General features: G+C 48.6%; 1 protein-coding gene and 1 pseudogene across 3 annotated transcripts; both read right to left on the reverse strand.

The window, feature by feature from the left end:
- Positions 1 to 1,192: 1,192 nt before the first annotated feature.
- Positions 1,193 to 5,571, reverse strand: LOC139006522 (apolipoprotein L2-like; annotated as a pseudogene).
- Positions 5,572 to 7,389: 1,818 nt separating this feature from the next.
- Positions 7,390 to 21,119, reverse strand: LOC139005760 (apolipoprotein L2-like). 3 transcript variants are annotated; one of them, XM_070407968.1, is made up of 6 exons: positions 21,033 to 21,119; positions 19,347 to 19,414; positions 14,758 to 14,801; positions 14,465 to 14,573; positions 11,221 to 11,341; positions 7,390 to 9,743 (listed from the first exon to the last, which is right to left on the reverse strand). In XM_070407968.1, the coding sequence occupies exons 4-6, from the start codon at positions 14,493 to 14,495 to the stop codon at positions 8,876 to 8,878; spliced, it is 1,020 nt and encodes a 339-aa protein (XP_070264069.1). In that variant the 5' UTR covers positions 14,496 to 14,573; positions 14,758 to 14,801; positions 19,347 to 19,414; positions 21,033 to 21,119; the 3' UTR covers positions 7,390 to 8,875. The 3 variants fall into 3 exon arrangements, with proteins under 3 accessions (XP_070264069.1, XP_070264070.1, XP_070264071.1); XM_070407969.1 differs by lacking the exon at positions 19,347 to 19,414 and having other exon boundaries at positions 21,033 to 21,114; XM_070407970.1 differs by lacking the exons at positions 14,465 to 14,573; positions 14,758 to 14,801; positions 19,347 to 19,414; positions 21,033 to 21,119 and adding an exon at positions 11,754 to 11,819.
- Positions 21,120 to 22,379: the final 1,260 nt, after the last annotated feature.

The raw sequence follows: 22,379 nt of genomic DNA on the forward strand, positions 1-22,379 counted from the left end.
TTTTGATTATATCAGCCAGGATAGTCTAGGTTTTGCTGCAGTAACAAACACTCTCCACGTGAGCCACAAAGGTTACCTCCTGATCACCATGCAGTCTGCTCATGTAGTCCCCCCTCCTAGAGCCAGGACATTGGAGCAGCCAGTCTCTGGAACATTGCCGGCCGAGGAAAGGAGTCTTCTATCAGCATTAGATGCTGTCGCTTAGAATTGACACATATTACTTCCACTGTATAGTCAGGGGTCAGCGGCTAGTGGGGCTCAGTGGTTGAGCATTGACCTATGAACTAGGATGGAATGGTTCAATTCCTGGTCAGGGCACATGCCCAGGTTGCCAGCTCGATCCCTAGTAGGGGTCCTGCAGGAGGCAGCCCATCAATGATTTTCTCTCATCATTGATGTTCCTATCTCTCACTCCCTGTCACTTCCTCTCTGAAAACAATAAAAATATATTTAAAAACAAATAAACAACAAGAACAAAAGTCAGTAGTCAGAGCTCTGGATACACATATCTGCACCCAACCTGAAGGAGGACAGGAATTCAATCCTACTATATGTCTAGAAGGTGAGGGGAGGGAGGAGGGGGAGAGCGGGGAACCAGAAAATGGGACCAACAGCCATAGGGACTACCACAATGCTTTTGAAAAATACCACCCAGCCCAGAGGGATGGGGTAGACAACAGGAGGGGACAGGAGGTAGAGGGGGACCAGGAGGACACAGAGGGGGCCTGCATGGTGTGAGATCCTAATCAGTGTGCAGGGCTGGGACTGGAGGAGCCCTCTGCCCCTTTCTATCTGGACCCTGGGGAAGGCCAACCGAGTTGCCACTGTAACTCCCATATCCCAACAACTCAAACTCTTTCCCTTTCTCCCATTGTCAACTCTTTAGTAATTCGGGCCTTCCGGGCATTTATTCCTCCAATTGTCTTTCTTTATTCATGACCCCAATGTCTTTTTTAGTCAAAATAAAGTCTCCCCCCCCCCCCACTCTCTTGTCCCCTCTCTTCCCTGATTCCAGGTCCAGGTTCCTTCCTTCTCTTTGACCCACCTTCCATCTGCATGATCCCCCTCCTTCGCTGTGCTCAACACCTTAACACGCAGTTCCATCCATTTTATCTCGCCGGCTTTTCCCCTCTAACAAGGTCAGTCCACGCCTCTGTCTCCCACACACCCTGCTCCCTGCACTGTCTGGGGATCACAGATTCAGGTCCTCCTGTAGACTTGCGTGAATGCAGGTGAGTTCTTCCAACCTCCTCTCCAGCTGCGACTTCAAGTCTTCTGCTGACTCAGCCTTTGCGCCCTCATGTAAGTGCACTGACTCTTTCACTAGCTGAATTACATCCATGAGAAGGAATAGACCTGCCGTGGCTGCACCAAAGACCCTGGCTTCTTTGCTCATGGCCAGAGCAGTGCCTCCAAAAGCTTTCTGCAGCTGCTTGCCGCTTCGGGCTGAGACTGTCCCCGTGCGCAAGGAGCGCGTGGCCTTCGCTGCTAAGCGAGGATTGGCTTTGGCCAGCTTGAAGGCACGGGCATTCTTCACAATGTCTTGCAAGAACTGGAAGTACTTTGTTGCTAAGGAAGCAATTTTGGGTGTGCTGGAACGTAGAACCTCCTCAACCACCTTCTCTGTGTCACTGCCGGTTGACAATAGGCGGCTGGATTTGGCTTTTGATGACACATTCTTTGATTCTTCCACGATGCTGGCGGTCACACCGGTCACAGCAGCTGCTGCCCCCAGTCCCAGCCCAGTTGCTGAAAGCACCAGACTAACCCCTGCTGTCACAGGTGCCAGAGACAGGCCAACGATGGTCAGGATGCCAGACACAGCGCCCGAGAAGAGGCTGCCACTGGGGTGATGGTGCAGTCCCTGTGCACCTTGTCCATCTCAACCGCAAGTGCGTAGAGCTTTCCTATGCGTTCCTCAAGGTCCTGTTTCACCCGAGGAAACTCCTTCATAAACCACTCCCGAGGCAGCTGGTCTGCTGAAGGCATGTCTTCCAGCTGGCACAAGTCTGCATAGAGTGCATCTTCCTCACCCCTGTAATCATGAAGGTCAGGGGATTAACCACGACAGGGGTATGAATTACTAAGGATGAGAACCCCGACTGGATGAGCTGGTGCAGGAAGCTCTGTCCTCTATGGTGGGAACGTGTGTGTCTACTCAGAATCTCTCAGATGACACCCCATTGGCAGCCCCCATTCTGACTGGAAGCGGTCGCTAAGCCACACTGCCTTCCCTCTGGTCAGGGTTACTCCATGGAGAAGAGAAGAGGGTCCCACAGGGAGGTCAGGAGCCCTCCAGCTCGCAGACAGGGTTGGAGGACATAATCACCCAGGGCCCTCTAACCCCAGCAGAGAGGGGATCAAATCAGGGAAGGAAGAAATGTGCCCCCTGACCCCCTGCACAGCCCTCCACTAGGCCCCTGGCCTCCTCAGTCCTGTGCCAGGTGCCTCAGCTGCCTCACTGTAGTCCCAGCCCCGCTGCCAAGCCTTCCTACCATCCTCCCACCTGGACCCACCCTTGCTCCATCCTGAACCGGGGCTCTCACCCTGCTCCAGGCCTCTCTGGGCCTCCGGACAGGGTGAGTGCACTTGCTGCCTCACCCTTGGCACTGTAGTTCACCCCAAGGCCTTCACCACAGTCCTATCCGACAGACTAGCATTCCATTAAAGAGGGAGATGACATAAGCCCAGAGCCCCAGAGCCGGGCAGAAATACACTCAGGATTCAACCCAACATGGTGCAGCTTCATTCCAGCTCTCCCCCTTCCAGGCCAGCAGGACCCTGCAGAGTCTGTACAATCCCTTTCATAGGGAGAGAAGGCTCTCTAGCCACAATCCCCAGGGACACAAACTGTGCCAGGAATTTTCTGGCTTTTCCCAAAGGAAATCCTGCATGGCTCTCACATCCAACAGGAAGACCGTTAGGCCCTGTCTATTCCCAGCATCTTTTTATTTATTTATTTTATTGCTTTTTAGAGAGAGAGGAAGGGAGAAGTATAGAGATGGAAACATCAATATGAAAGAAGCATCAATCAGTTGCCCCCTGCATGACCACTACTGGAGGTCAAGCCCGAAAGCGAGGCATGTGCCCTGACTGGGAATCAAACCAGTGACCTCTTGGTTCATGGGTCAACACTCAATCACTGAGCCACAATGGCCTGGCCCCGCGTGACTGTATTCTATAATTAGGGTTACATGAGGTCATCAGTGTAAGACCTAAGCCAAAATGAATGGTGTCCTTATGAGAAGGAGCAGAGACAACAGTTCTCTCCCTCCCCCACTTTTTCCATTTCTCTCTCTCTCTCTCTGAATAAATCAATAATTTTTTTTTTTTTTAGCGGGCACGAATATATAATATTGTAAAAATTCTACATAAAGAAAAGCTAGACGAGTGGGCAAAGGGGCGCATGTTTCCCACCTGCATCAGGTCCCGCCGCTCCTTCTCACCTGTGCAGATGGCCTTCTTGATGGTCCGCAGCTCATTCATGAGAGCCTGGGCCTCATCCAGCTTGTAGGTGCTGTGAGTATTTCACATCTTGCGGTCAATCCCATCCTTCCTTCCCTCTCAAATCAATCACTTTTATAAATCTTTTAAGAAATGTGTGACTCACAGGGAGTTGGAGACTCTATAAATGCAGATAAGGGACTGGGGACTGGTGTATGTTTTGTGTGCGCACAGACAGGATGGAAATGTGTTTCCTGCCGTATGCACACAAGACATATTATTCTTATTTCACAGAAAAAGAAAGGGAAACTCAGGACAAGTGAAGGCCCAAGCCAAGGAGCAGAAAGCTCACAGGTGGCATCCAAGGTCACCACTCAGGCATTTCCATACATTAGTGTGAAACCTCCATTATAGTTCGAAAATTCATGTGATTTCTGCGTTTTACCCTATAGTTCACCTATGGGATTTTTTTTAAATTTGAAAATAATGTTTCAGTCCACACACCACTGATGGAGTAAAACTACCAGGCAAAGAGGATTCCTCCTGCTTCTCACAGGTGCTCCAAGGTGGGCAGTGGACAGGGGGTGTCCAGGTGGGTGGGGTTGGAGCCTCAGCTCTAAACCTGTGATCAATCAGTATCACCTCTCCCCCTCCAGGCTGGTCTCCGGGGCCACAATTCCCCTGAGCACCTCTGACCCCACCCTTGCCCACTTATTAATTCATCCTTAAGAAGTCCAGCCCCTATGGAAAGAAGTAGCAGCACTGAGCCCTTTACACCCTGGGAAGCATTGTCCTAACTATCCTATCACACAATCCTAACTCTCAAAGGGCCTGAGAGGAAAACATGTATTACAGCTTCCCAAACAGAAAACCGGGGTTCCCACGGGGTGTCATGCTGGCGCCAGGAGGGAGGAAGCTGCTGTTCTGGTTCCTGTTTCGTTGTGTTTTGGACCATATGCCATTTCCCTACAGCAACAGAAGTCCTTCAAACACTCAAGGATTCTGAAAGGGTCATTTTTCCCTCAACGCTCCCTCTTGGCTCCGAATTTGTCAGAAAACGTCCACACCTCAGGCCTGGCCGGGTAGCTGTTGGTTAGTGTCTTCCTGACACGCCAAGGTTGGGGTTCGGTCCCCGGTCAGGGCACATACAAGAGTCAAGCAATGAATGCATAAATACGTGGAATGTGGAGGGCCCCTGGGAAGGCACTTGGGCACTTTTTCCTGAATAATTGTCAGCTGAACCCATGGCGACAGGCAAAGCTGTGCTCTCATCCTGGCCCTTTCCTGGTGCAGCCATCGCTAGATGCCACCTGCAACTTCCAGCTCATGGGTTTCCTGTTACTGCTGACCTCAACAGCAGCAGCTCTGTCCATTGTCCTCCAGGTCCCCAGGCTGCAGACACATAGCTCCAGCAGTAGGGGTTTCTGTGCCGACCATGCCACCTCCCATCCCTGCAGAGGCTGCTGGCAGCGTCCAGTGCTCCAACGCCCAGATTTCCGACCACAACCCTTTTCTCACAGGAGTCCTGGCAGGGAAGCTGAGTGGCCACACTGCAGTTACATCAGTGTCCTTTCAGAGTGGCCCTCCCTCCCAGTCAGAGCCCCTGCAGGTGCAGGTCCTCTGCCCCAAATACTCTCACCCCCACTCTCCTCTCCATCCTCTTCAACCCTTGGTGACCTCTCTTCAGGGAAGCCTTCCTTGACTCCTCACACTAAGCCAAGACCCTGATATAAGAGCTCTCTCCTTAATGTTGGACTGGCAGGAAGTGATGGAGGATCCCAAAGAATCAATACCCACGGGTCAAAGAATTTCCAAAGAGCAAACACATGCTTCATGTGCCTCGTGAGAACTGGTACCTCGCCCGACAGGCTGCTCACACATCCCTGTGCTCTTCAGAGGGCCTAGCAGACACGTGGGCCCTAGTGAGGAAGCCTCTGTGTATGTCCAGCTTGCCCCACTAAGGTCAGGGAGGTCAAGGTCATGCTGACCTGAGTGGGCCGGAAAGGAACCTTCTCCTTTGTTCTGTTTACCTTGGTTGACTCACCTTGCTCGTATCACTGGAGAGCTGGTGTTTCCTTGTCGGTGTGGGTCTGGTCCTCGCTGGGGGCCACGGAAGGCAAAGCCCATGAGTGCTCTCCGGGGGGCAGTGTCCCTCAGTTCAGTTGCGGGGAATCACTTCCCAAATCAACCCTCAGGGAGCCTTGTCGCAGCTCTGCCCTCGGGGACCCCAGGCTCCAACAGGTCACTTCTGGCTGGTGGAGGCCTCGGGCCTTTGTGCAGAGTAATGGGAAGCCCTTGAAGAGCTGGAAGCAGGTGCTTGATCAGGTCTGTATTCCTAAGGGCTGTTCTGGCTCAGTGTGGACAAGGGGCAGGGGCAGTGCCACAAGGGTAAACAGAGGAAGACCATGTGGAAGCTCTTGCAGGAGAAAAATGTGAGGGTAGCTGGGAGAAATGTTTGCGGTCTTGCTGTCTCTCTATCTCTGTTTATCCATGACCCTGTCTCACACCTGCAGACAGGCCCTTCTGATCTTAATCAGCCTCATGTCCTACAGTTAATCTTGGGCCCCAGCTTCTGGTTGAGAAAGCCACCTGTGTCCAGCCCAGGCCACCTGTGCAGAAGCTTCCCCCGGGTGTCCCAGGGGAGCTTACGGGGCACCGAGGTCTCAGGGACTTGACTGGACAGGACAGTGGGAGCCCAGTGAGCCAGCAGGAGCAATGGAAGATTTGCTCCCTGAGTTCCTGGAGGACAGGCTCATGGGGAGGGGAAGCCAGGCACCCAGAGCCCAGATGAGCCTGACAATGCACACCAGATAGACTCAGTGTACCAGTCCACCTTATTGAACCAAATTCACGGAACACAAGGTGGGAGGAACAGAGGGTCTAAAATATCATCGTGTCCACACCACCTCCCCCACTGATGGAGAGGCTGTGTCTCAGGGCCCGATTGGTAGATCTCCTTGACCTGCTGAGAGTATCTGTTTTCTCTTTTCTTTCCTTTTCTTTCCTTTTCTCTTCTTTTCTTTTCCTTCCTTGCTTTTTCTTTTCTTACACTGTTCTAAGAGCATTTGCAGTTTCATGGTAATTTCATTGGTCTCTCAGAGCATCCTGGCCCCAATGAGCACCAGCAACTTGTCAAATTTTCCACCCACTCAGCTGTCATCACCACCCCCATCACGGTCCCCATCATCACCACCATCATCAAGAAGTCACTGCCTATAGTGGATAACATTGTAATACCTATGAATGATGCCATATGTCTGCTAGACTTAGCGGGTGATCACTTTCTAATCACTAGATTGCACCCCCAAAACTAATATAATATTGTATGTCAACTGTAATTGAAAAATAAAATAAAATAATTTTTTAAAAAGTCACTGGCAGTGGATGCAGGTGGCCTGGGAGAGGTCCCTGGGGGGAAAAGGAGACTTATGTAATACTTTAAACACTAAAGAATTTAAATTAAAAAAAAAAAGAACATACAAATCCCCTGTCTACTAATGCAGTTCTTTAAGAACATACTTTAATATAAATTTGTATTTGAGCAACTTCATTCATAACTCTAAAAGCCATAACTGTACCTATTTCAACACAAATCTGAGATTGTAAGGTCCATGAAGGTTTTTTATCTTTGTTTCCTGATGTATCCCTAACACCAAAAATTTAATAGTATGTTTCTACACTTATGCCTTGAGCTTTCTAATTGAAAATTTGTTCTATCATTCTTATTGCATTGACAATGTAAGGTTTTGGTAGGGACTGAAAGAGAAAATCAGAGGAAGCATGTATTACCATATATTAATTGATTATTATTTCTAATAGCAAGAACTTCAATGCCTTTAGCTTGTGCCCATGCAGGTATAGAAATGAATAATAAACAATTCATTATCTTTTAGAATTTATTTTTTTTAATGAAGTATGAATAACTAAGTACTTTCTGTCCAATGACTTGTGTGAATTTTTATGTAAGACATAAGAGAATGTCTGTAATCTCTTCTTTTGCTTGGATAGATGTGACCATACTTGGGTCTCTTGAATAATTGCTTGAACCACTCCTAGGCCACCCATAGTGTTTCAAGATCAATGTACATGATCTAGTCATATAGGTATGTGGCTCTGTGGATTGTGTACTAATCAGGGAATTGTTAAAACACTTGTGATTATACTTTTATTTTATTTTTATTTTTTATTTATTTTAAATATATTTTAATGATTTTTTACAGAGAGAAAGGGAGAGGGATAGAGAGTTAGAAACATCGATGAGAGAGAAACATGGATCAGCTGCCTCCTGCTCACCTCCTACTGGGGATGTGGCTGCAACCAAGGTACATGCCCTTGACCAGAATCGAACCCGGGTCTCTTCAGTCCCCAGGCCGACGCTCTACCCAGTGAGCCAAACCGGCTAGGGCTGTGATTATACTTTTAGCTATTTGGTTACACAATCATTACTATTTTTCATTAAACTATAGATAGTGATTTAGAATAAAAACATCACTCCCTACCTAAGATGAATTGCTGGAAGACAAAGGCGAGCTGGAACTGGAAAGCAGGGCTAGAGACCAGGACCAGGGAGAGACGGGGTTCCTGCTGGGACGGTGAACCCTGGGGAGGGCCAATCCAGGAGCCACTGAAACTCCCATATCCCAACAACTCAAACTCTTTCTCCTTCTTCCATTGTCAACTTTTCAGTAGTTCGGGCCTTCTCAGTGCTTATTCCTTCACTTCTCTTTCTTTATTCATGACTCCAATGTCTTTTTTAGTCAAAATAAAGTCTCCCCCCCCCCCCACTCTCTTGTCCTCTCTCTTCCCTGATTCCAGGCTCCAGGTTCCTTCCTTCTCTTTGACCCGCCAGCCATCTGCATGAACCTCTCCTTTGCTGTGCTCAACACCTTAACACACAGTTAAATCCATTTTATCTCACCGGCTTTCCCCCTCTAACTGTTATATTGTAAATCAGAAGATGCTTTAATCAATAAGCCAAATTTATTTGGAGTCTTTTTCATTTCGCTAACACTAGCAGGCCCACAGGAAATATTGCTTCTCACATTCTGGGGCCCAATATCGTGGAAGTTTTTTCTATTTATACGTTTTTCAGCTTTTTGTCTTCCGAATTTGGAACAAGACTTCTGGAGCTTCTGAGAAAAAGTCCTGTGTGCTGGGCCAGGGCCGTGAGACCAGACCTCAAGGCCTGGCCTGGTGCCAGCACTGACAACTCTGTCTGGGGCATAGTTTATGGCCTCTCTGGAATGGGAGTAGTCTTATTTTTCCCTATTATTTAAGCACCCAAACGTTTACAGAAGCCAGAATAGCAGGGTTAAAATTTTAAATGGCAGTTTTTACCCAAGATGGAGGTTATTATGCTTCCTAACAAGGTCAGTCCATGCCTTTGTCTCCCACACACCCCTGCTCCCTGCTCTGTCTAGGGATCATGAAGTCAGGGATTCGGTAGACTTTCGAGAAAGTGGATGCGTTCTTCCCATCTCCTCTCCAGCTCCTGGGCCAGCTGCCTCAACTCTTCAGCAGACTGAGCCTTTGCGCCCTTATGTAAGTGCACTGACTCTATAACTAGCTTAATTACATCCACGAGAAGGGAAACACCTGCCATGGTTGCACCAGCGATCCTGGCTCCTTTGCTCATGGTCAGAGCAGTGCCTCCAAAAGCTTTCTGCACCTGCATGTCGCTTGGGGCTGACATTGTCCCCGTGCGCATGAAGCTCCTGGCCTCAGCTGCTAAGACAGGATTGGATTTGGCCAGATTGAAGGCATGGGCATTCTTCACAATATCTTTCACGGATATGGAGCACCTTACTGCTAAGGAAACAATTTTGGGTGCGTTTCCAAGTAGAAGCTCCTGGACCACATTCACTTTGTCGCTGCCCTTTGACACTAGGCACCTGGCTTTGGCTTTTGCTGACGTGTTCTTTGAGTCTTCCACAATGTCTGCTGTCATATCAGTCACAGCAGCTGCTGCCCCGAGTCCCATCCCAGTTGCTAAAAGCACCAGACTAGCCCCTAGTGTCACAGGTGCCAGAGACAGGCCAATGATGGTCAGGATGCCAGACACAATGCTGGTGGAAGAGGCCGCCACTTTGGAGATGGTGCAGTCCCTGTGCACCTTGTCCACCTCATCAGCAAGTGCGTAGAGCTTTCCTATGCATTCCTCAATGAACTGTTTCTCCTGAGGAAACTGCTTCATAAAGCTCTCCCTAAACTCCTGTTCTATTGAGGGCATGTCTTTGTCCTCCTCGGCCATGAGTGTTTCCTGCTGGCGCAAGTCTGCATAGAGTGCATCTGCCTCATCCCTGCAATCATGAAGGACAGGTGATTAATGAAGGCAAGTGTATGAATCGACTGGATGAGCTGGTGCAGGAAGCCCTGTCCTCTATGGTGAGAACATGTGAGTCTACTCAGAAGCCCTCAGATGACACCACATTGGCAGCCCCCATTCTGACTGGAAGTGGTCACTAAGCCTCACTGCCTTCCCTCTGGTCAGGGTTACTCCATGGAGAAGAGAAGAGGGTCTCACAAGGAGGTCAGGAGCCCTCCAGCTCCCAGACAGGGTTGGAGGACATAATCACCCAGGGCCCTCTACCCCCAGCAGAGAGGGGATCAAATCAGGGATAAAAGAAATGTACCTCCCCAGCCCCCAACACAGCTCTCTCTTAGGCCCGGGGCTTTCTCAGTCCTGTGCCAGGTGCCTCAGCTGCCTCACTTGTAGTCCCAGCCACACTGCCAAGCCTTCCTACCATCCTCCCACCAGGACCACCCTTGCTCCATCCAGACCCTGGGCTCCGACCCTGCTCCAGGCCTCTCTGGGCCTCCGGACAGCATGACTGCACCTGCTTCCTTGCCCTTGACCCTGCAGTTCACCCCAAGGCCTTCACCATAGTCCTATCAAACAGACTTGGTATTCCATTGAAGAGGGAGATGACAAAAGCCCAGAGCCCCAGAGCCGGGCAGAGATTCAGTCAGGATTCAACCCAACACGGTCCAGCTTCACTCCAGCTCTTCCCCTTCCAGGCCAGCAGATCTCTGCAGAGTCTGTAAAATCCCTTTCTTAGGGAGAGCAGGCTCTCTAGCCAAAATCCCCAGGGACACAAACTGTGTCAGGATTTTCCTAGCTTGTCCCAAAGGAAGTCCTGCGTGGCTCTCTTGTCCAACAAGTAGACATTTGGGCCCTGTCTATTCCCAGCATCTTTTTAAAAAATATATATTTTATTGATTTTTCACAGAGAGGAAGGGAGAGGGATAGAGAGACAGAAACATCAATCAGCTGCCTCCTGCACCCGCCGCTCCCCCCCCCCCCCCCCCACCACTGGGGATGTGCCCACAACCAAGGTACATGCCCTTGACAGGAATTGAACCTGGGACCCTTGAGTCCCCAAGCCGATGCTCTATCCACTGAGCCAAACTGGTTCTGGCCTAGCATCTTTTTAAAAGTTCATGTGAACTGCCCACCTACTATGTGTCAGTCATTAGGCTAAACAGTTTACATGCATTAACTTATTCTCCTTACAATGATATGAAACAGGTGAAAAGACAGAGAGTGGTTAAGTAACGGGCCCAAGGTCATGTAACCCTCCCCCTGCAGGCCTCATCCCTTCTCAATCTGAGGCCCTTCTCTGCCAACGAATGATATGAAGGAAATGTTCCTCATGGACTGTTGAGAAGGAACTTGTTCAACCCCAAGCTCAGGACCGGCCTGGAGGAGTGTGCCAGCCAGAGGAATCTAGATGCAGGGGAGATGGGGGGACAATACAGGCATCCCCTGGAGGTTACCTGGGCAACTTGGCTGCAGCCACAAATCTCTCCCAGGATTCATCACTCAGGAAGTGTTGAAGTTTCTCTTTGTTAAATGGGTCATTTAAATACTCAATGGCAACAACAAACTCTTCGTCCTCTAAATGGGAAGAAAAAAGAATAAGGTTAGAAGAAATGCTGGTAGAATGGAAATGGAATTGAGTATAAACAATTGAGTATAAATGTTCATCTTCCTGAGCGGCTGTCACCTGGCGGACTTTTTTTTTTCTTAACCTGGGGTGCTTTTGGTGAGTCGCCTGGTGCTAGGGATGGAATTGTGTCCCCCCAAATTTATATGTTGCAGCCCTGACTGCCCATGTGACTGCATTTTATAATTAAGGTTAAATGAAGTCATAAGTGTGGGACCCTAATCCATTATGACTGTTGTCCTTATGAGTGAGGGAAAGACACAGATCTCCCCCCCCCCACTTGTCTCTCTCTCTCTCTCTCTCTCTATATATATATATATATATATGTGTGTGTGTGTGTGTGTGTTTAAGACAGATATGTACCTCATCCTGCTCCTTTTTCACAGTGGTTAGAGCATCGGATAGAAGACCAAAAGGTTTAGAGTTCTATTCCTCAGTTGAGGTGCCCTGGCACCAGTGGGGGCTCCTGTAGGGCAACCAATTGATGTGTCTTTGTCCCTGGACTACCACATGTTCAGTCTCTACAAATCAAGGGAAATACATTTTAATATATATTTTTTTATTGAATTTTTACAGAGAGGGATAGAGAGTTAGAAACATTGATAAGAGAGAAACATTGATCAGCTGCTTGCTGCACACCCCCTTCTGGGGATGTGCCTGCAACCAAGGCACATGCCCTTGACCAGAATCAAACCTGGAACCCTTCAGTCCACAGGCTGTCACTCTATCCACTGAGCCAAACTGGTCAGGGCGGGGAAATACATTTTTTAAAAAGTGTGACTCTCAGGGATTTGGAGACCCTGGAAATGAAGATAAGGGACTGGGGACTGGTGTATGTTTTGTGTGCACAGAGACAGGATGTAAATGTGTTTTCTGCCATATACACACAAGGGACATTATTCTTATTTCACAGAAAAAGAAAGCGAAACTGAGACAGGAAAAGAAGGCCCAAAGTCAAGAAGCAGAAAGCTCACAAGTGGCATCCAAAGCCAACCATCAGACATTTCCTTACATTAGGTTGAAGCCTCCTTGTAGTTCAGAAATTCATGTGATTTCTGCATTCTACATTATAGTTTGCCTATGGGACTTTTTCAAATCTATACTAATAAAAGGGTAATATGCTAATTAGCCTGGGTTGACCGGCCATCATCTGGACATCTGACTTCCTTCCAGACAAAGCCATGGTGGTGGGGTCCGAGGCAGAGGCAGTTAGGGGTGATCAGGCCGGCAGGGGGTTAGGAGCATTAAGGCAGGCAGGGGAGGGTAGTTGGGGGTGACCAGGCCAGCAGGGGAGGGCAGTTGGAGGCAAGATCAGTCTTGCAGGGGAGGGCAATTGGGGGCGAGATCAGGCCGGCAGGGAAGGGCAGTTAGGGACAATCTGGCAGGCAGAAGCAGTTAGGGGCGATCAGGCCAGCAGGGGGAACAGTTAGGGGCTAGATCAGGCCAGCAGGGGAGGGCAGTTAGGGGCAATGAGGCAGGCAGGCAGAGGAAGTTAGGGGCAATCAGGCAGGCAGGTAGGTGAGCAGTTAGGAGCCAGGGGTCCCAGATTGCTACAGGGATGGCCAACTGCCAGTTTAGGGATGTCCCACAAGAATCGGGCCTAAACCGGCAGTCGGACATCCACCAAGGGGTCTCCGATTGGAGAGGGTGCAGGCTGGGCTGACCACCCCCGCCCCCTTGTGCATGAAATTTGTGTACCAGGCCACTAGTTTAAAAATAATGTTTCAGACCACATGCCACTGATGGAGTAAAACTACCAGGCAAAGAGGATTCTCCCTGCTTCTCACAGATGCTCCAACGTGGGAAGTGGAGGGGTGTGTCCAGGTGGGTGGGGTTTGGAGCCTCAGCTCTAATCCTGTGATCAATCAGTATCTGCTCTCCCCCCTCCAGGCTGGTCTCAGGGGCCACAGCTCCCTGTGGGCATCTCTGACCCCATGTGGGCCCACTTCTTAAACAAGAGATAATTTTCTTTGCCTTTTAAGATTTTCTTCAATTCTGTAGATTGTCTTCTCACATTCTTTTTAAAAATATATATATATTTGTATTGATTTCAGAGTGGGAGGGAGAGGGAGAGAGAGAGACAGTAGAAACAATGATGAGGGAGATTCATATTGTTTGGCCACCTCATGCATGCCCCCTACTAGGAATAGAGCCCCCAACCAGGATATGTGCCCTTGACTGGAATCAAACCTGAGAACCTTCAGTCCGTAGGCCGACACTTCATCCACTGAGCCAAACCAGCCAGGGCAAGAGATCATCTTGTTTATCCTCAGGAATGGACCAGCTACAGCCCTCCCTCAGGGAACCCGGAGCCTGCTCAGGAGCTGCTGGTTTCTGATCTGTCCTCTCCTCCCTTATGCTGCAACCTGAAGAAGTATTTTCCTCTCCTGTGTGTGTGTGTGTGTGTGTGTGTATGGGGTGGGGGGTAGGGGGGTGGGAATTTGGTTTCCTAGGCAACGCAGTGTTGATTTGGGTGGGTGGAGGGATGTTTTCTCCTTTTCCTGCTTCACCCCCTGAGGGAGAAAGTAAATCTGGGTTGAGATGGAGAAACCCAGAACACTGTATCTGTGTATTTGTGGGCCAGGCTGTGGGTGGGTGTGGGAAATAACAAAGTGGGCCTCCGCAGGGGTATCTCAGATCAACAGAAGAAGTTCCTGCCTGACAGTCACACCTGGTACGCAGGTGTTTATAATTGGGAGCACAGGTCAGGGACCCAGCACAGCTGTGGGGGGTGGCAGTATTTAGAGGGGAAAGTTTCCACCAGGAACTAGCAGGTTCCAGGTACAGGGGAAAAGAAATTCCCACCTCCCATGGGCTGTCCTGGCCTCATTGGAGACATGGCATGAGTTGCAAAGGATGGGAGGCAGTGAGCAGCCTGAGAAGAGAGCCAGGAACAATGCCCTCCCACAGACTCCTGGTTGAGGGGCCTGCCATTGGTCCCTCCAGGGGTTTGAGGACACTCATCAATCCCCTTGGAGGTTCTTAATTCCTGTGTAGCTTAACCCAGCCTGGAGATGCCTCCCTCAATTCTAGATAATAAGCAGGAACCAGCTAGAGAGGAGGAAGCTGACTACCTGGGCAGATCCTGTCAGCTTCTGAGGTCATGATGTCAGCAGTGGGATCTCAGAGTTTCCCCTTTAGATCACCAGTCTGTGTCCAGCTGGAAGGAGGTGTTGCTTCACCCTTGGGGAAGAGAAAACAAATTGTGGGGTTGAAAGTGAGCCATCTGAGCAACAGGGAGCAGCAAGGGACTACGCCTCTGGTGATTCTTTCAGGGAAGGAAGGCCGCAAGTGCCAGACGGAGTCAATCCACTGTGTTTCCCATCTGCTGGGCTCTGCCAGCTGCTAGTTAAGAGAAGGTACTCACCTCTCACTCCAGCCCACTCCAAGCCCAGTGACAGTCCCCTTGTCCTGTGGGGGCAGAAAGACAAGACCATCAAACAAGGAAACACACAGCTGAGGAGTCATAAAACCAAAGAAGCAGTAACACCAGACACAGAAGGAAAGATGGAAGGAATGTTTTGGAAATGACTTGAGGTTGGGGACATTTGTGTTTATTAATCACTCAGCTAATATTGATGGTGTGTCTACCACAGGCTCCTTACGAGTTCCCTCACCAAATACTCTCACACATTCCACGTGGTGGGCACCATGGTGACTCCCATTGGGACGTAAAGGAAACCACCACAAAGTCTAGGTTTTCACCTAAACTCAGGTTAGTCCCAGTCTCAAGTCTTCCTGATCCCAATCCCGTGTTTGTGAGGACTACGCTCGACTCTCTTTTATATACAAAAATGCTTATTAATGCATCTGTGTTACTTGTAAATGACTCTTCTCATTCCCAAAGGATGTCTTGCACCCTATGCCAAGTCTCCGTGTTGATAAATTCCTGGGGCTGTAGCTCCCAAGTCTGCACCCTTCTTGCTTATAACACCCTCATGCCCTAAGGCCTGGGGTCCTGCAGCCCTGGCCCCAGCCCTGCAGCCCTGCTGTGGGCTGCCCAGCCCTCCTGATGGTGCCTGGTCCTCTCTGCTGCCCACGCTCACCAGTGGACCTTAGCTTGTTTCTAGTTCTTTATGAAAATAGTGCGGAAACATCCTTCAGGCATAAAACTTTGTCTGCATTTGAGATTGCCTCCCTTAAGATATTTAATAAATAGAATGACTGGGACAGAGGGTATCGCCATATAAAAATTCTCTTAACGCTAGAGCCACACTCTAATGCAAACAAATTGCACCAATTTACATTTATGCTCACAGGATATGAGGTGTCCATCTTTTCCATCTTCCAGTTCATAGTACTTTTTAAACATACACACATATCATTCTTTTAAAAATTCTTTTATTAGGCTAAAAAATGCACAACATATAATTTACCACCTTAACTATTTTTAAGGGTACAGATCAATAGTGTTAAATTATATTTACCCTGTTGTGCACCAGTCTCCAGAATTCTCTTCATCTTATAAAACAGAACTCAGTTCCCACTAAACAATAACTCCCCATCCCCCCTCCAACCCCTGGAAACTGCCATTCTACTTCCCATCTCTATGGATTCCAGAGCTTCATTTAAGTGGAATCACACAATGTTTATCTTCCTGAGATGGCTTTATTTCACTTAGCATAGTGTCCTCAAGGTTCATGCCTGTTGGAACATGGGCCAGAATGCCCTTCGTTTTTAAGGTTGTAATTTTTTTAAAAGGATTTTTGGGAACGTTTATTTGAGCCAAACTGTGCAAGATCTAAAATGCTCTTGAGAGAGAGAAACCAAGATGGTGGCATAGATAAACACTGGAAATTGCTGCCTCACACAACCACTTCAAAACTACAACTAAAAGACAAAAGGGACATCATCAAGAACCACAGGAAGGCTGGCTGAGTAGAAATTCTACAGCTAGAAGGAAAGAGAAAAGCACACTGAGACTCAGAGGAGGTGCGGAAGTAAAGTGCAGAGGTAGGAAGGAGCGCAAGCATAAGGAGCCTCTGGGAAACTTCAAGCGTACCAACATCCGAATTATCGGGGTGCCAGAAAAAGAGAGAGAGAAAGACACTGAAAAACTATTTGAAGAAATAATGACAGAAAACTTCCCCTACCTGGTGAAAGAAATAGACTTACAAGTCCAGGAAGCGCAGAGAATCCCAAACAAAAGGAATCCAAAGAGGACCACACCAAGACACATCATAATTAAAGTGCCAAGAGCAAAAGACAAAGAGAGAATCTTAAAAGCAGCAAGAGAAGAAAAGTCAGTTACCTAGAAGGGAGTACCCATACGACTGTCAGCTGATTTCTCAACAGAAACCATGCAGGCCAGAAGGGAGTGGCAAGAAATATTCAAAGTGATGAATAGCAAGAACCTGCAACCAAGGTTACTTTATCCAGCAAAGCTATCATTCAGAATTGAAGGTCAGATAAAGAGCTTCACTGATAAGAAAAAGCTAAAGGAGTTCATCACCACCCAACCAGTATTTTATGAAATGCTGAAAGGTATTCTTTAAGAAGAGGAAGAAGAAAAAGGTAAAGATACAAATTATGAACAACAAATACATATCTATCAACAAGTGAATCTAAAAATCAAGTTAATAAAAAATTTTATGAACAGAGTAAACTGGTGAATATAAAAGAATCAGGGGCATAGGAAGGGAGTGGACTCACAATTCTCAGTGGGGGGGGGGGGGAAGGGGTGTGGGGGTTGTTGGAAGAGACTGGACAAAAATTGTACACCTATGGATGAGGACAGTGTGGGGGCAAGGGCAGAGGGTGCGGTGGGAACTGGGTGGAGGGGAGCTATGTGGGGGGGAAAAAGAGGAACAACTGTAATAATCTGAACAATAAAGATTTATTAAAATAAAAAAATAAAATGCTCTGGAGAATAACATTTTCACAGTTTCTTCTCTGTATTTGAAATGAACAAGGGGATGTAAGGAAGGTTACATGAAGTTGGGAGAAAGCAAGTGGGGATTGGATTACAGGACAGTGAACAAGAGTTTGGTCTCTTTAAAAAAAAACAACAAATGTTTTTATTGACTTTACAGAGAGGAAGGGAGTGGAAGAGAGAGATAGAAACATTGATGAGAGAGAAGAATACATTGGCTGCTCTCTACATGCTTTCCGCTGGGTTATGAGCCCACAACCCGAGCATGTGCCCTAACTAGGAATTGAACTGGTGACCTTTTCATTCATGGGCCAACACTCAACCACTGAGCCACACCGGCCAGGCCAGATTGCCCTCTTGAGAATGGTTATTTCAAAGGTGATTTCACCTAGATGCACAGAAACAATGGACAGGGCTTGCTTAAGGAAAACAAACCTTTTACTAAAAAGTAAAAGAGGTGACCCCCTGCCATGACCTGCCAGCTAGGAATTTATGATCACATCACCCTGTGCGGTTGTTTTACATTGAACCCATTTTTCATTCACGGTTCCCTTTTTGATGACAAGTCAATTTGAAGGATGCGTGGATGACCAACCTTTCGGTTGTTTAGTGTGGTCTCACAGCGCTATAGGGGCTCTTTCCTAGGAAGTGTCAGTGTGCACCTTCTCTTGGTGACCATTGGGATGGGGCCATACTGTAATCATGGGCTCTGTGTTGAGGCCAAATTTTGCCCAAATGGGACAGGAAGGTAAAGGGAAGGCAGTGACGTCTTATGGCCATCATTGTGAAAACACACTCTGGCCCTGGCTGGAGCAATCGACGTTTCTCTGTCTTTTGTAGGGAGGGGTTATAGGGCTAAGCCTCGGACTGACCTGTTGGCAAAGCCACAAACAAGTCCCACCTTAGAGGGCACAGCCCTCTTAGCATAATTAGGCTTGCCCTTATGACCCTCCCTAGTTCTTAACCGGGTAGCTAATGGGCTGAGGGAAATGCAGCAAGTGCTGCCAAAATAAGTGAAACTCACAATAATATTGTAATTATGGTGACCACTACCTTGTTTACCTCTGGCTATAAAATAAAGGCTCAGCTTGCTGTCTGGGTCTCTCTCTGTGGCCTCAGCCAGGCACAGGAAGATCCACCTAGACCCAGCTTATTCTCTTTGTCTTTTCTACATCCTTCTCTGCCCTCCCTCAGGCTCACTGAACCCTTGGCTGAGCTGGCCCGGCACAGTCTTTCTCTCTCCATCTCTAATCAATAATAATGAAAACTCTCTGGAAAATTTCAGTTCTATGAAAGATCATGATGGAAACAGACCTTTCCATGGAGAGGATTCTCTCAGTTCTGTCTGGACTATCTTGCCTTGGAGCCCAGGGAAGAAAGGAAATGCTGATTGTCAGTAGGCGTTATTTTAAGAAGCAAAACAGCATTTATCAACTACCCCTCCTGAGTCCTGCCTAAAACAGAGAGCCAAGGGACTTGCCAGTATATTAATAGCTGATACTAAGGTGGCTCACCTGCGTGTCTTTGCTCCGCCCAGGAATGCTCTAAGACTGTACAAATACTCATATTCTTGCAATAACCATTGAACTGTGAACCATTTTTTATCTGTAAACACAGGTCCAGGTCTACTGTCTGCTGCCCCTCCTGACCCCGGGTACCCTCTGCGCTCCTGGCACTGATGGCTCAAGCCTGGGCGTGTGCCATGGCGGGGACACAGGACAACCAGCCACTCTACCACACAGCAAATCCGTTTCACTCTCAACTGAGTCAAGCCATTTGGTTTTCTTGTTGATCTTGATGCAAAAACTATGACTCAGATTTCACACAAAATTCCCCACTGATTTAATGTACTTCTGGCAGTTCTATCAGCTTTCTGAGAGTTCCATTTATTTCCTCCTGTCTCCTTCCTGCAGCCATCACATTTTTTTTTATGAGGAGAAAGAGGAAGAGAGGAATGTGAAAATCTGATTCTGACGCCTGGCCTTGAGCAGGACATCACAAAGCCGCCCCTCCCCCAGCTGGGCCTGTCCAGCTATGGGACTCAGGCCCAGCTCCATTCAGCCCCTCCCACTCCTGCTCACTACCTGCTGCCAGGCACTTTGCTTCCTGCACCAGAGGCTCCTTGAAGGCTGTAGGTACCATTACATCTGTCCTGCATTAGGAAGAAGACACAGATGCAGATGAAGAAGAGGAGGAAGAAGAAAAAAAAGCTTCCACAGCCCTGGCTGGTGTGGCTCAGTGGGTGTGGCATCAGCCTGTGCACTGAAGGGTGGAGGGTTTGATTCTTGGTCAAGGGCACGGACCTGGGTTGCAGGATACATCCCTGAACCGGGTCAGGGCACAGGGCAAATGTGGGAAATAACAATTGATGCATCTCTCACACATCAATGTTTGTCTCACTCTTCTGCTTCCTCCCTCCCTCCCTTCCACTCTCTCTAAAAACCAATGGAGAAAAATATCCTCCGTTAAGGATTAATAAAACAAACAAACAAACACAAAAGCTTCCTCAAAAATCAATCAATCCCAAAGGAATCTAAATGTAAAACCAAAAGGAGAACTATAAACCTGGGGGAAGAAATGTTAAAATTCATGTTGAGTTGCAGAAACATAGCTAATCAAGACACAAATCCCAGAAGCCATAAAGGGAAACTGTGACCGATTTGACTTCTTAACAATTAAAGACGGCAAAGGCGACCATCAGCCAAGGCAGAAACTGTGAGAGACCGGGGCACTGTGTGCAGTAGGTACGGAGACCACAGGTGACTCGCTATCCACAGCACACAGGAGCCTATGGATCAACATGGAGAGACTGAACCCAAATTCTTAAACATGGGGAGACACAGGAACAAATCATTCTCAGGGAAGGGGCTTGCCCAGCATCAGGCAGCTCCTGAGGGCAGAGTAGAGCCCACACCTCCTGATGCTGGAGGCTAAGGAGGGATGTGGTGTGAATAAGGCAACAGCTCCCAGGTGCGTCTCTGCTGTACAGACACAGGGATCTGGGCTCAGTCTCCTCCAGCTCAGACCCACAGGACTACCTCCTATGTCTCCCACCCCCCACGGTTATGAGCGAGTCCCGCCAAGAGCAGGGAGGCAGAGCCCACCCACCTCCTGCTCAGGGTCTCAGTGTGGCACCTGGGGCAAGTCATTCCCCTCTCAGGGCCTCAGTTTCCCACAAGGCCCGGCACTGAGCTGAAAGGGTGTGTGAAACAAGGTCACGATTTGAAATCTCAAAGGAAATCCTTTGCCCCCATCAGCCTCAGCAGCAGCCTCCGAAGGCAGCCTCAGGGCAGCCAGGCCGCAAGGAACAGACGCTCTTACTCACCTACCGTCCCCCACCTACTCTGCATCCTCCACATCCCCCCACTTCCACCTCCTCTGTGTCCTTTACTTGACCCCACATCTCCTTCCTCTATGTCCTCCACATCACCCCACATCCCCCTCCTCTGCCTCTTCCACATCACCAAACATCCCCCCTTCCTTTGGGGTCACTGGCTCCTGTCTCAGGAAGTCCAGGTATGAACTGAGCTGGAGGGAGGATGTGAACCCACCTGAGCAGTGTCCCCCTCCCTCCACTATTTACGGGCACTGGGGTAGGGAGGACATTTTGGGTTCCAATCTGGGCTCTGTCACTGCTACATGTGCCCTTTGACCCATTACCACTGCCCCCCCATGTTTGTTTTCCCTTCTCTATACAATAGTGACAATATCCTTGTCTTAGAAAGTGTGAGGATGAGAAGATGGGAGGGGCTCCTACCCTCCCAACTTACCTAGAATCTCCCTCTGGAAGATTTAAGACAAGACCCACTTCTTAGCTGTGCACATCCACTCGGCAGCTGTGTCTGCACAAACACCTTCTGTGTCTGTGGAAAACTGAAAGCACAGGCTCAAGTTCTGAGAAGCTCAGGGTCAACCACATTACCCAACCTGCACCACGCCAGGCGGGCCCTGCCCTGCCTGCTGACACTTTAGAGCAGTGTTCCTCATTCTTCCTAATGCCGAGACCCTTTAATACAGTTCCTCATGTTGTGGTGACCCCCAACCATAAAATTATTTTTGTTGCTACTTCATAACTGTAATTTTGCTACTGTTATGAATCATAACGTAAATATCTGAAATGCAGGATGTATTTTCATTGTTACAAATTGAACATAATTAAAGCATAGTGATTAATCACACAAAATATGTAATTATATATGTGTTTTCCAATGGTCTTAGGCGACCCCTGTGAAAGGGTCATTCGACCGCCAAAAGGGTCGTGACCCAGAGGTTGAGAACCGCTGCCTTAGAGCAACCCCAGGTTTGACCTCCCAGGTCCTTCTCCACTCAGCCCATCCTGCCTCCCTCAGGTTTCTAGGAGGAATGTACTGGGCTGCATATCTGGCACTTCAGGCAGATGGGGCGCGCTGTGCTGTCCGTTCCTGGAACACATAGATAGGAAGGTACTGACATTAGGTCAGGCCTTGAGATATGGTCTCATGGTCCCTACTCAATATGCTGTGCTCTCTGTTCCAGGAAAACATAGATAGGAAGGTGATAATGCTATACCGTGTCGGGAACTAATTGTGTAAACAAGGCTTTGTAACTCTGTGGTTTTTGCAGATAAAATCGCTGTAACTTTTGCAGTCTGGGCTGCAGTACAGCCTTTGCTTCAGCAGGGTGCTGTGACTGTGGTCAGCTGGCCAGCTTAATAAAGGCTCTTAAATTTAAATTCTGAGTCGGCGGTCTATCTTGCTGAGTGAACCCATAACAGGAAGACCTGCCATAGACAGACAGTGGGATCCTGGGCAAATTTCTCCCTCCACCCCATGGGCTTGTCCCCAGAGCCCTCCTCTCTCATCCTCCCCCACACGCCCCCAAATGCCCCCCTTAATCACCTTCTGACCCCAGCAATGAGCACATCCCTGAACACAGAAGATGCTCATTGTCTCCTTGCATTGCCTTGGTACCTGCTCCTACTGAAGGCCCCGCCCAGGCAGTTTCCAGACATTTGCTTTTGTAGGTCCTTCTGCCAGGAGCACCTGCTTCTCCCACCTGGAACAACATGCTCATCCTTCAAAGCCCAACTCTGGGATCACATCCTCAGAGAAGCCCTCTGGCATCTTCCCCTCCCAGAG

The sequence above is a fragment of the Myotis yumanensis genome, unplaced genomic scaffold (genome assembly GCF_028538775.1).
Source record: "Myotis yumanensis isolate MYYU_CA2020_CCGP unplaced genomic scaffold, mMyoYum1.0.hap1 SCAF_3, whole genome shotgun sequence".
Lineage (NCBI taxonomy): Eukaryota > Metazoa > Chordata > Mammalia > Chiroptera > Vespertilionidae > Myotis > Myotis yumanensis.

Bases quoted from the DNA above. Each gene is read 5' to 3' on its own strand.
- LOC139005760 (XM_070407968.1), bottom strand. From the start codon at position 14,495: ATGACCTCAGAAGCTGACAGGATCTGCCCAG. The intron at 11,342-14,464 runs GTAGTCAGCTTC...CTTCCCATTTAG, and splicing joins AGCTGACAGGATCTGCCCAG to AGGACGAAGAGTTTGTTGTT. The intron at 9,744-11,220 runs GTAACCTCCAGG...TCATGATTGCAG, and splicing joins GCTGCAGCCAAGTTGCCCAG to GGATGAGGCAGATGCACTCT.